Here is a 12130-nt window from a genome sequence, read left to right on the forward strand (position 1 = left end):
TCTTCCTCTTCTTACAAAGACGCTCATCCCATCAGGGGGCCCCACCCTCCCGACCTGATCTAAATCTAATCGCCTCCCGAGGGCCCCACCTCCAAATGCCATCATACTGGGGGTTGGGACTTCAACATGAGAATTTGGGAGTAGGGACACAGAGTTCAGTCCATACCTTTGATGAGTTTTTAGGTATCACCTCGAGGCCATTCAGCAACGGAAAGTGTGTAAAGAACATACTCTTCTGTTCTTAAGGAATTTTAACTGACCAGGGATTCAGATAGAAATATCTAATAAGGTAGAGATGGCATGCAGAGGTAATTGTTTCCTATTGCTGTGTAACCAACTACCAAAGGCTTAGCAGCTTTAACAACATGCCTTAATTATTGCACAGTATCTATGGGTCAGGGGTCCAGGCACCGCTTAGCTGGGTCCTCTGCTCAGGGTCTCCCAAGGCTGCAATAAATGTCCGCTGGGGCTGCAATCCTTCTGGAGTTTGAGGTCCTCTTCCACTCTCAGGTGGCGCCAGAATCCAGTTCTCAACAGTTGTGGGACTGAGGTCCCTGTTTTCTTCTGGTTGCCACCCGAGGCTGCTCTCAGCTTCTATAGGCCCCCTACCCAGTTCCTTACCACGTGACCTCCTCCCAGGATCTCCCTCAACATGACTTCTTCAAGACCTGCAGAAGAATCTCTGGCTCCAGTCTCCTAAGACCGAGTCTTATATAATGTGACGTATGCACAGAAGTGACATCCCGCCATCTTTGCCATATTCTCGTTGGCTAGAAGGAAGTCACAGGTCCCACTCATACTGGTAGGATTAAACAAGGTGTAACTCATTGAGGGTCACCTTAGGGTGTGTCCTCACAGGTTTATGGGTCTCTCTACCTGGAGTTTTACTCCCTCTTCCTTATTTAGCCAACTCGTCCTTCAGGTCTCACCTTAGATGTAGACTTTGACAGGAATCCTTTTGGTATTCTTCAGTGCTTCCCCACCCCAAAAGCTCACCCCCAAAAGGGGTTAAGCTCCCTCCTCCTCTGTCATCCCACATCATCCTATTTTCGCCCCATTGTGACACTCAACATTTTGTCATGCCATCTTGTCATTGCCTCTTGACTTCCTTACAATCACCCGATGGAGAATGTAGTCACTTGACCGTTCTTCTACACAGTACACATGGGAGCTCAGTGTCTGTTAAGTGCTGGAAACCTATGAGGGATGGCACAGGATGCTGTACATTTAGTCACTCAGGGAAGACTTCCTGCAGGAGGTGGCTCAGGTGGTGCTCTTGGCAGTACAGTGTAGACTGCTCTGATTTTTTCTGCATTCGCTGTAAACTGATATCCTCCTGTCTTCACGCCTCATACAGTGAAGCAACATCAAAGATCATTATGACTCACCCAGCCAGTAACAGTGTCTTCTGAGCTCTGAAGAACTGATCCAACTTCACTTACAACTTATGTTCTGGAAGTTAGGCCCAAGCAAGGCTCGGAACTGGAGCACCGGGACAGAGAGACACAGACACAGAGACGTGGGCATTGCCCTCAGTTCACGGCATTGCTGGGAGTTAAGGCATCCCACTCAACTGATAAATTAAATCATGGAGTGCTATAATCTCTTTAAGGAACAAGGACACAGCTTCTCCGGGAGAGAGCTCGCTGTGGATTGGAATGATTAGGGAAGTATTCAAGAAGACGAAATCTTTTAAAGAGGAGTTAAATTTTAATTGGTAAAAAGTTGGAAGTATAAGTAGGATAGAGGCGTATCATTTCACGTAAACATTAGCAAGAAAATGTAAACATTCAAGCGTTTGAATTGCGTCTGCTAAGTAGCTTTGACCTCGACCGACATGTGACTTAATTATACACTAGTGTGTGACTGTCGGTGTAGCTGCCAGAACGTCTTTGCATTTGAAGTTTTGAACCTCTAATGAACATCTGGATCTTCTGGTAGAGAAATTTCCATCGTACTTACACAGGGAAGTGTGGGCAGTGTTGTAGTCAGCAGATCAGACATGGCACCCGGTCTGAATGAGCTGGCATAAATAGGACATGTGTAGTCCTTGGAAGCCAAGAGTTCCTACCTGCTGGGGAAGCATTCCTCATAAGGGAGGAGGCCTTCCAGACCTCCGTGGAACAGCCGGTGAGGAGATCCTGACAGTTTTCCCCACTTAGAGGCTGAGTTGAGGGTGACCCTGGTGGGCAGCTGCTCCCCTCTCTTTTCCTGGTTTTGACTTTTCTCTCTCCCTCATAACTCCAGCACATTTCATTTATCTAACCTCCTCGACTATATTGCCAGGCGTTTTTTCCTCTGTTCTATGGCAATAAAGCCTGCAAGAGGTACTTTTATAAAGACATCTAACTAGAATAATCCCTAGGCTCTTGAGCTATCTAAGATAAGGATGAAAAAAGCCACAGGAAATTGTTCATACTGGGTGTTGAGTCAAGTTCAGCAGAGCGGCCCCTGGAGGGGGCCTTGCCCTTTCCGAAGCTGCTTGATGGTGCCCGCAGAGGACAGCACCGTCATTCATGGCAGGGCCATGCTGGCTCTGTCTTGGCCGCATCCTGGGAACGTTGGGAGGTGACAACAGCTCACCACAGGGCTGGGAGAACTGGCATCACTTTCCATGTGTCATTGCATAAATTCAGGGTGGATATTCTTAGTGAAGCCAAGTCAAATGTGTGAAAGCATCTTGCTCCACTTGTTTGCCCTTCAGGTTAGTAAAAGAGAGAGAATCTAGATAAAGATGTGGGAGTAAATTTAATAGGCAGAGCAGAGAGCTATCTTTTTGGGTTTTTTTTATTGAGGTCATAATAGTTTATAACATTGTGAAATTTCAGTTGTACATTATTATTTGTCAGTCACCATATAAATGCGCCCCTTCACCCCCAACCCACTTCCCTTCTGGTAACCACTAAACTGTTCTGTTTGTCTGTGTGTTCGTTTGTCTTCCACATATGAGTGAAATCATACAGCATTTGTCTTTCTCTTTCTGGCTTATTTCACTTTCTCTTTCTGGCTTATTTCACTTAACATGATACCCTCAAGGTCCATCCATGTTGTTGCGAATGGCACGATTTTGTCTTTTTTTTATGGCTGAATAATATTCCAGTGTGTGTGTGTGTGTGTGTGTATGTGTATACCACATCTTCTTGTGAGTGTGTGTGTGTGTGTATGTGTGTACCACATCTTCTTGTGAGTGTGAGTGTGTGTGTATGTATGTGTATACCACATCTTGTGAGTGTGAGAGTGTGTGTGTATGTGTATACCACATCTTCTTGTGAGTGTGAGTGTGTGTGTGTACCACATCTTCTTGTGAGTGTGTGTGTATATACCACATCTTCTTGTGAGTGTGTGTGAGTGCAAGTGTGTGTGTATACCACATCTTCTTGTGAGTGTGTGTGTGTATGTATGTGTATACCACATCTTCTTGTGAGTGTGAGTGTGTGTGTGTGTGTATACCACATCTTCTTTATCCAATCATCCAGTCATCAGTTGATAGGCACTTGGGTTGCTTCCGCGTCTTGGCTATTGTAAATAATGCTGCAGTGAACATAGGGCTGCATAAGATTCTTTCACTTGTTGATTTCAAATTCTTTGGATAAATACCCAGTAGTGGGATATTTCTCTTTTTAATTTTTTGAGACATCTCTATACTGTTTTCCATAGTGGCTGCACCAGTTTGAATTCCCACCAGCAGTGTATGAGGGTTCCCTTTTCCCCACAACCTCTCCAACATTTGCTATTTTTTGTCTTGGTGCTTTTAGCCATTCTAATGGGTATAAGGTGATATCTTAGTGTAGTTTTGATTTGCATTCCCTAATGATTAGTGATGTTGAACGTCTTTTCATGTGCCTATTGGCCATCTGTATATCTTCTTTGGAAAAATGTCTGTTCATATCATTTTTTTGATCTGGTTGTTTGGTGTTTTTTGTTGTTCAGTTATTTGAGTTCTTTATATGTTTTAGAGATTAACCCCTTGTCAGATATATGATTTGCAAATCCTTTCTTCCAGTTGGTGGTTGTCTTTTTGTTTTATTCCCAGTTTCTTTTGCCTTACAGAAGCTCTTTGGTCTGATGAAGTCCCACTTGTTTATTTTTTCTTTTGTTTCCCTTGTCTCAGTAGACATGGTATTCAAAAAGATCCTTCTAAGACCAAAGTCAAAGAGTGTACTACCTATATTTTCTTCTAGGACTTTTATGGTTCCAGGTCTTATCTTCAAGTCTTTTGATCCATTTTGAGTTAATTTTTATATATAGCGAAAGATAATGGTCTACTTTCATTCTTTGCATGTGGCTGTCCAGTGTTGCCAACATCATTATTGAAGAGACTTTCCTTTCTTCATTGTATGTTCTTAGCTCCAAGAGCTATCTTTTTAATAATTCCAATCAAGACATTCTTTAGACTTCTGATAAGGTGTGAGACACTTGTTCCTTCATAAAGGTTTCCCTTTGTTCATCTAATAAATGTATCACTCATTAGAAGTGACATTTTTGTTTCATTATATCACAGCCACCACCAGTCTTTCCCAAGATTTGACTTACTAATATTTTTTAAATATTCACCAAAGCAAAAGCATTAAATAAGATCCTTAATACTGAAAAATAATCTCAAAGAGGATTTTAAATACTTCTTTAAAGTCCAGCCTTTGAAAACTGCTTCAGATTCATGGTTTTGATAGAGATTCATATTTCTGAAAGCTTTTTATCATTCTCGAACAAACAAGCTTTATACTTGTAACTTCCGTACTTTACATTAAAATTTTTTTTTTCTTTTTTTTTGTGCTGAAGATGCAGTTTCTTCGTGCATCAACAGAGCATACTAATTGCAATTATGGGCAGAGGATCGTACAAAAAGCTTTCCTAGAATTATTTGCAGTAGAATTTTATAAATGCTCGGGAGCCCAGAGCAGGAGTCGGTAGGGCTTCTCTGAGTCACATGGTGGTAGGGTTCTGTATTTACTCTTCCACCCAAATGTCATGGAAGAGACAGAGCAGAGAGTCTGGAAAAATGTGCCATCAAGAGCACATAACGCGTCGTTATAGGCCAGAATGACTCACAGGAGCATAAATCAAAAACTCATGAATGAGTGAGTGTGTCATGTAGCCCCTGCCCATACCCGCATGCGGACCGTTAATAGAAACGCGTAAAAATATTTGTCACTATTTTTTTTAGGGCTCTTATGCAAGACTTCTTATGCATGCATTAAATCTGAAATTGCAAAAGTAAAAGCTACCTTGATTGAGGGAGAGTCTTAATATTTTCATATCTCCCCCCAAATTAGAAATTCTGATACAAAGTGCCAATTATCAGACACACTTATTTGACACTAATAGCATGGAGGTACCCATGCCAAAAAATAGGCCAGCAAGTAGTTACAATTTATTTAGCCCTAATTCTAGTACTCTTGTGATGGCTAAACTGAGATGTAGCTTATTAAATGGTTCAATTCTAATTTCAAACTCAGTTTTCAGAATTACATTCATAATTTCATTTTTTTTAATATGCATTAAAGTTTATGAAGCCAACATACTCTGGTCATAATCACTTGACAGGCTTGAAGAGAGGGACTCCATGGGATAACAAAGTAACATTTTACAAATTTCTTCAATTTCTTTCCTTCCCTCCCTCCAGTTCTTTCTTTTTTATCTTGTAAGGATTATCTCTGTATTTCTTGTTACTTACAGTGCTGGTCCTAAACTGTTTGTGCAGCCCACAATGAGATAAATGTTTACAAACCTTTGTAACAATATCACAGTCACTTTGAATCTAATGATGATAACCCATTTTGTTGAAAGTAATAATAACCCAATAATGGGACCCTTTTTTTTGGTGAGGGAGATTGGCCCTGAGCTAATATCTGTTTCTGACCTTCCTCTATTTTGTATGTGGGATGCTGCCACAGCGTGGCTTTTTTTTTTTTTTTAATAATTTTTTTCTTAGATTGGCACCTGAGCTAACATCCATTGCCAATCTTTTTTTTTTTCTTCCCCCTTCTTCTCCCTAAAGCACCACAGCACATAGTTGTAAGTTCTAGTTGTGCTACGTGGGACACTGCCTCAGCATGGCGTGATGAGTGGTACCATGTCCACACCTAGGATCCGAACCAGCGAAACCCTGAGCCGCTGAAGCGGCGCATGTGAACTTAACCTCAGGGCCAGCCCAAAACAGCATGGCTTGATGAGCGGTGCATAGGTCCACGCCCAGGATTCGAACCAGCAAACCCCCGGCCACCAAAGCGGAACGTGCAAACTTAACCACTACGCCACCGGGCCAGCCCCAGGGACTTTTATTTTATATATCCTTTTTGGTTTTTTCTTTCTAGTAATGTATCTTTACTATATTTTACAAATGTCTTAGTCCCATGACAGGTAGAAATTTAAAAAGAACAAAAAACCAGGGCCCTTCCCCACAGTGTGTTTGAGAAGCTGCTGTCTGTGTTTAGAGCAAACTTAAGGTGAAAGAGAAAAGCCTTACCCCCCAAAGATAGATCTGACTCAGATGCCTTCCTTCTACTGGCCACGTTCTTTGGTTCTGACACATCACTCCCTCTTGGGCAGGTCTTCCTTCGAGAATCCTTGGAGCAGAAGCTGGAGAAACGGCGGGAGGAGGAAGTTACTCGGGCGGCCATGGTGATCCGGGCCCACGTCTTGGGCTACTTGGCACGGTGAGAAGCAGGCCATGCAGAGGGGAGAAGCTTTGGAGCTCGGTGAGGGGGGCCCTGCCCATTGTGCATCACCAGGCAGAGTAGCCCCGGGTGTGGGCTTTCATTTATTATAGACGTGGATGCAGGCTTCGGACCAGGCTCAGGAGAGTCCCAGGTCAGTGCTCATGACTAGCCGTGCCAGATGCCTGGGAGGCTTGACCTGGGCGGAAAGTAGGAACAAGGGCTCCTGACGTTTCAACTGGAACAGTGACATAGGGGACCATGCTGAGATGTTTAAATTGCTTACCTAGTTCCTCTGCATTGCATACTGAAGCCGCAGGCAGCCTGGCTGTTGCCATTGCGTTATCTCCTTGTGTCCGCAATGGCCCACTCTCCGGTGTTTGCTGAACGGGGCCGCTGCTTTTCATGTGCCTTTGAGTTCTGCCCACCTCTGCAGACCAGCATGCCGCACAAAACCCCACACGTTACGTTTTCTGAAGCGCAAAGCTGTCCCGCTGTGGTGCATTTTTTTTTTTTCCCCTCATACGAACAGCAGACTATATCAGATCTCTTGGTTCTGTTTACAACCAACCCAACTTCCTGCCAGGAGTTTTCAAAGTCAGCATTAGGGGTTATGTGTTTATTTAGCCAAGATAATGATAGAGTTCTTGCTTTAGTTTTGTTTGTTGGTTTTTCTTTTGTTTTGCCCAAAGGGGCCTCCTTTTGCTCCCGTCTCTATAATGAGTATCATTCCAGAACTCGGTCCGGTTCTTTTGTCTTGTAGCATTAACGTGAACTCATTTGAAGAGCCTGAAGCCTCATTACCTCAACAGTTATTCTGTTGTGCTGTTTTTGTTTTCATTTTCAGAAAGCAGTACAGGAAGGTCCTTTATTGTGTAGTGATAATACAGAAGAATTACAGAGCTTTCCTTCTGAGGAGGAGATTTTTGCACCTGAAAAAAGCAGCCATAGTTTTCCAGAAGCAACTCAGAGGTCGGATCGCTCGGCGAGTTTACAGACAGCTGCTGGCAGAAAAACGAGAGGCGGAAGAAAAGAGGAGACGGGAGGAGGAAGAGGAAAAGAGGAGACAGGAGGAAGAGGAGAGGTACGGTACTCTTCTTGCTTGAGTGAAATCAAAGGACACCTTTTGAGTTTTATGCTCCGTATCCAGCCTTGCGGCAAGAATTCCCTGTGGGTGCTGAAGAACTGCCTATTTGAAGTAGTAACTCTTGGTGGCTTGTATAGAAAATTCTTGGCGGCCTTGAAGACCCAGTTCTATGTACATTCTTACTTATGCACAGAATAAGTCTGTTGGTAAAGGAAGAGTCTGTCCTTCATGCTTTTTACATTGTATTTAGTAAAGCTTCTAAAAAAAGTTAGCTCTGTGTGCAAAGTGGTTCTAGGATGTGTTTTCATTGTTCTTGTTTATCTTGACTGTCTTTTTTCTTTACTATTTTTAGAGAAAGAGAGAGGGCACGAAGAGAAGCTGAGCTCCGTGCCCAACAGGTGAAGAATGCTGTGACAATGTGGTGGCTCATCTGTCCGTTTTCTTCCCACTTCCAACACTTGGACTCCAGGATCCAAAACTAAAATAAAGTATAAAGATATAGGAAGAAGAACATTAGAGCAGATGTTTATGATGCAATTTCTAACCCGTTACATTGGGTAGAAATTTGTGTATGCCTAAGATTTTCGTGTGAGTCATGACAGCGTAATTTCTCTAAACCAGTACACCCACTGTATTCGTTTGCTCCAGACGCCATAACCAAGTCCCGCAGTCTGGATGGAAAACAGGAATTGATTTTCTCACAATTATGGAGGCTAAAAGTCCAAGATCAAGGTGTCAGCAGGTTTGGTTTCTTCGGAGACCTCTGTGCTTAGCTTGCAGATGGCCAGCTTCTTTCTGTGTCACATGGCCTTGCATCTGTTTGCATGCATCCCTGATGTCTCTGTGTGTGTCCCAATCTGTTCTTATAAGCACACCAGTCCGGTTGCATTAAGGCCCATCACCCTCATGGCCTCATTCTAACTTAATAATCTCTTTAAAGGCCCTATCTCCAAGTACAGACACATTATGAGGTGTAGCGCGGGTTCGGGCTTCACATATCAATTTCCGGGGGGTGGGCACAGCACAATTCAGCCCGTAACAAACACCTCACATCTTGGTTCTTCATTGCAAAGGAAGAATGATGCTTATACTCTTTGTGGGGACACTTTCTGACATCTTCCTTCCTCTTCTGTCCAGGAGGAAGCAGCAAGGAAACAGCAAGAACTGGAAGCCTTGCAGAAGAGTCAAAGGGAAGCTGAACTGAACCGTGAGCTGGAGAAGCAGAAGGAAAACAAACAGGTGGAAGAGATCCTGCGTCTGGAAAAAGAAATTGAGGACCTGCAGCGCATGAAGGAGCGCCAGGAGCTGTCCTTGACTGAGGCCTCCCTGCAGAAGCTGCAGCAGCTGCGGGATGAGGAGCTCAAGAGGCTGGAGGACGAAGCCTGCCGAGCCGCCCAGGAGTTCCTGGAGTCGCTCAACTTCGACGAGATTGATGAGTGTGTCCGGAACATCGAGCGCTCCCTCTCGGTGGCCAGCGAGTTTTCGGGCGAGCTGGGTGAACTGGCTGAGAGCGCGTGTGGGGAGAAACCCAACTTCAACTTCAGCCAGCCCTACCCCGAGGAGGAGGTTGACGAGGGTTTTGAGGCTGATGATGATGCCTTCAAGGATTCGCCCAACCCAAGCGAGCACGGCCACTCGGACCAGCGAACAAGCGGCATCCGGACAAGCGACGAGTCGTCAGAGGAGGACCCCTACATGAACGACACTGTGGTGCCCACCAGCCCCAGCGCCGACAGCACCGTGCTGCTCGCCCCATCGGAGCACGGCTCCTCCAGTGGGGAGCCCACCTACTGCATGCCCCAGAACACAGCGGGGCTCCCCTCCCCGGATGGCGACTTTGACTATGACCAGGATGACTACGAGGATGGCGCCATCACCTCTGGCAGCAGCGTGACCTTCTCCAACTCCTGCAGTAGCCAGTGGTCCCCAGACTACCGATGCTCTGTGGGGACCTACAACAGCTCCGGGGCATACCGGTTTAGCTCCGAAGGGGCGCAGTCATCGGTGAGTACCCGCTGTCCCCTTGGGGCCCAGGCTTGCCCACATTGGGAGGGAAGTTATTTGTGATCCACACCCATGTTGAACCATCCCTTGGATGAAGACATCTCCCACAGAATGTGCCAAGATTCCAAAGTCGGGCTCTTCAAGAGGATCCTAAGCTCCTTTCTCTTGCCAAAAGCAATGATGTTAGTACATGGAACTTTGATGTGCCTGTCATAGGTTGAAAACAAAGCCCAAAACTCCATTTTCCCCAAAGCCCAAGAAAACTGGCATTTTCAATGGAGACTTTGGCTGTGTCTGTGATAGCTTTGCAGTAGGTTGGGAAAGGAGACACACCCTAAACTGGAACTGGAATTGCCAAGGGCATTTTAGAGAACTGTCTGCCCAGCAGCTTCACAGTCCCTAACGTAGGATGGTCTGTCTCTTCTGGTTGTAAAGGAGGAATCTTTAGGGCTTTAAACATGCTCTTTCCGGCTTCTGGATTTATTTATAGTTTCTCTTTTATTTTTTGTCATTGGCCATGCATTAAATACTCCCTTCACTTTCTAAGACGTGAAGATATTTTTAGCATGGTAATTTAAAGGGAATTAATTCTTGCGTGGTGTGATTGAGTTACACCTTTAAACAGCAGTGCTGTTTTTAGACGGGAGATAGCCTTTGGGTTCGTGTGTGTCTGGTATTTTATGTACCAATTCAACAGACCATTTGACCTTCCACGTCAGTATTTTATAATTCTGAATTCTTATGATGACCACACTCTGTTGCGATGTTATGAAGTGGCGTATTGCTTCTTTTGTCAGTTGTTTTTATTTTTTCCCTGTTGGGACATGCTGGGCATTTCATTGCTTGTTCTCGGCCCTTTCTGCTCACCTTTGCCTCTGTCTCTCCCTCTTGTCCAGTTTGAAGACAGTGAAGAGGACTTTGACTCTAGGTTCGATACGGACGATGAGCTTTCCTGCCGGCGGGACTCGGTGTACAGCTGTGTCACGCTGCCTTACTTCCACAGTTTTCTGTACATGAAAGGTACGAGCTGCGGCCACCGCGGTGCTGAGGTTGCGGGTAGAATGATGGAAACTGAGGTTTTGTTTTCACCGAGGGTGATTGAGGGAGACTGGGAATGTTGCCCCACGTACTGCTTTCCTAGTGCTAGGTCCCCTTAGGTGAGTGGAAGGCGCCATGGTGTTGTGACATGGTCACACCAAGAACCTTGCCTGACTCAGTTGCTGCAGTGGTAGGATGGATGGAGTTTGCGACCACTGTCACCATTTTCAGTCTCTCTCTCGTCTCTCTCTCTCTCTCTCTCTCTCTCTCTCACACACACACACACACACACACACACACACACATGCTTCTGCTGGAGTTGGTGTAGCCCATTACAATGATAGACTGCATTTTTCTCTCCCATGGGGTATTAAAGAGCCTGGAAGGATATTCTATACATGGGGCGAAGTAAAGATCTTAGAGAGGGCTACACCTTGCTTCAACTGCTTCCAACACCTGCTCCCTATCCCACACTTTGATGAGAATTTTACTTATGTGTTTTGATTGCTATTAAACTTTGCATGCACTGTATTGAGCCCTAATACTTGGGGACCTTGACGCATACTCCTGTAGGGAAGAGTGCGTAATTAGGACCTTCTACTCACACTTATTCATGTTCTTGACTCTGACTTCTCAGTCAGCGGCAGGGACTCTGGAAGAGAAACCATAATCACCACTCATTTCTGGTAGGCTTTTTTTTTTTTTTAAAGATTTTATTTTTTTCCTTTTTCTCCCCAAAGCCCTCCAGTACATAGTTGTGTATTCTTCTTTGTGGGTCCTTCTAGTTGTGGCATGTGGAACGCTGCCTCAGCGTGGTTTGATGAGCAGTGCCATGTCCGCTCCCAGGATTCGAACCAACGAAACACTGGGCCGCCTGCAGCGGAGCGCGCGAACTTAGCCACCCGGCCACGGGGCCAGCCCCTGGTAGGCGTTTTATACAGAGCATTGGAAGAGGGGCCCGCCTAGTTTCTCACGTGGCCGTCGACTGGATGAAGGGAAAGAGTGCAGACCTTGGGGACGGGGCAGGGAGCATGAGAACCATCATCCCCAGATCATGTCTTTTTTTCTGTGCCCCTTTCTTTGATTTTCCTCCCCAAAGCCCCAGTACATAGCTGTATATCTTAGTTGGAAGTCATTTTAGTTCTTACATGTGGACGCTCCTCAGCATGGCTTGAGGAGCTACGTGTAGATGGACACCCAGGATCTGAGCCAGTGAACCCTAGGCCACTGAAGTGGTACATGCAAACTTAACCGCTATGCCACCAGGCCAGCCCCTCTGTGGCCCTTTCTTTTCTCTCCTTTTCCTGTTGTGTTTTCTCCAACCATGTTCTTCACTTTCTCTCTG

General features: G+C 45.2%; 1 protein-coding gene across 1 annotated transcript in view; it reads left to right on the forward strand.

Annotated features, from left to right (window-relative positions):
* MYO10 (myosin X) overlaps positions 1 to 12130 on the forward strand; it is a 210793-nt gene that overhangs the window by 171851 nt on the left and 26812 nt on the right. The window contains exons 22-26 of the mRNA XM_008518069.2: positions 6550 to 6656; positions 7504 to 7740; positions 8096 to 8141; positions 8881 to 9747; positions 10644 to 10767. Coding sequence (XP_008516291.1) covers positions 6550 to 6656; positions 7504 to 7740; positions 8096 to 8141; positions 8881 to 9747; positions 10644 to 10767 — 1381 coding nt within the window. The remainder of the gene's footprint in view (positions 1 to 6549; positions 6657 to 7503; positions 7741 to 8095; positions 8142 to 8880; positions 9748 to 10643; positions 10768 to 12130) is intronic.

The sequence above is a fragment of the Equus przewalskii genome, chromosome 20 (assembly GCF_037783145.1).
Source record: "Equus przewalskii isolate Varuska chromosome 20, EquPr2, whole genome shotgun sequence".
Lineage (NCBI taxonomy): Eukaryota > Metazoa > Chordata > Mammalia > Perissodactyla > Equidae > Equus > Equus przewalskii.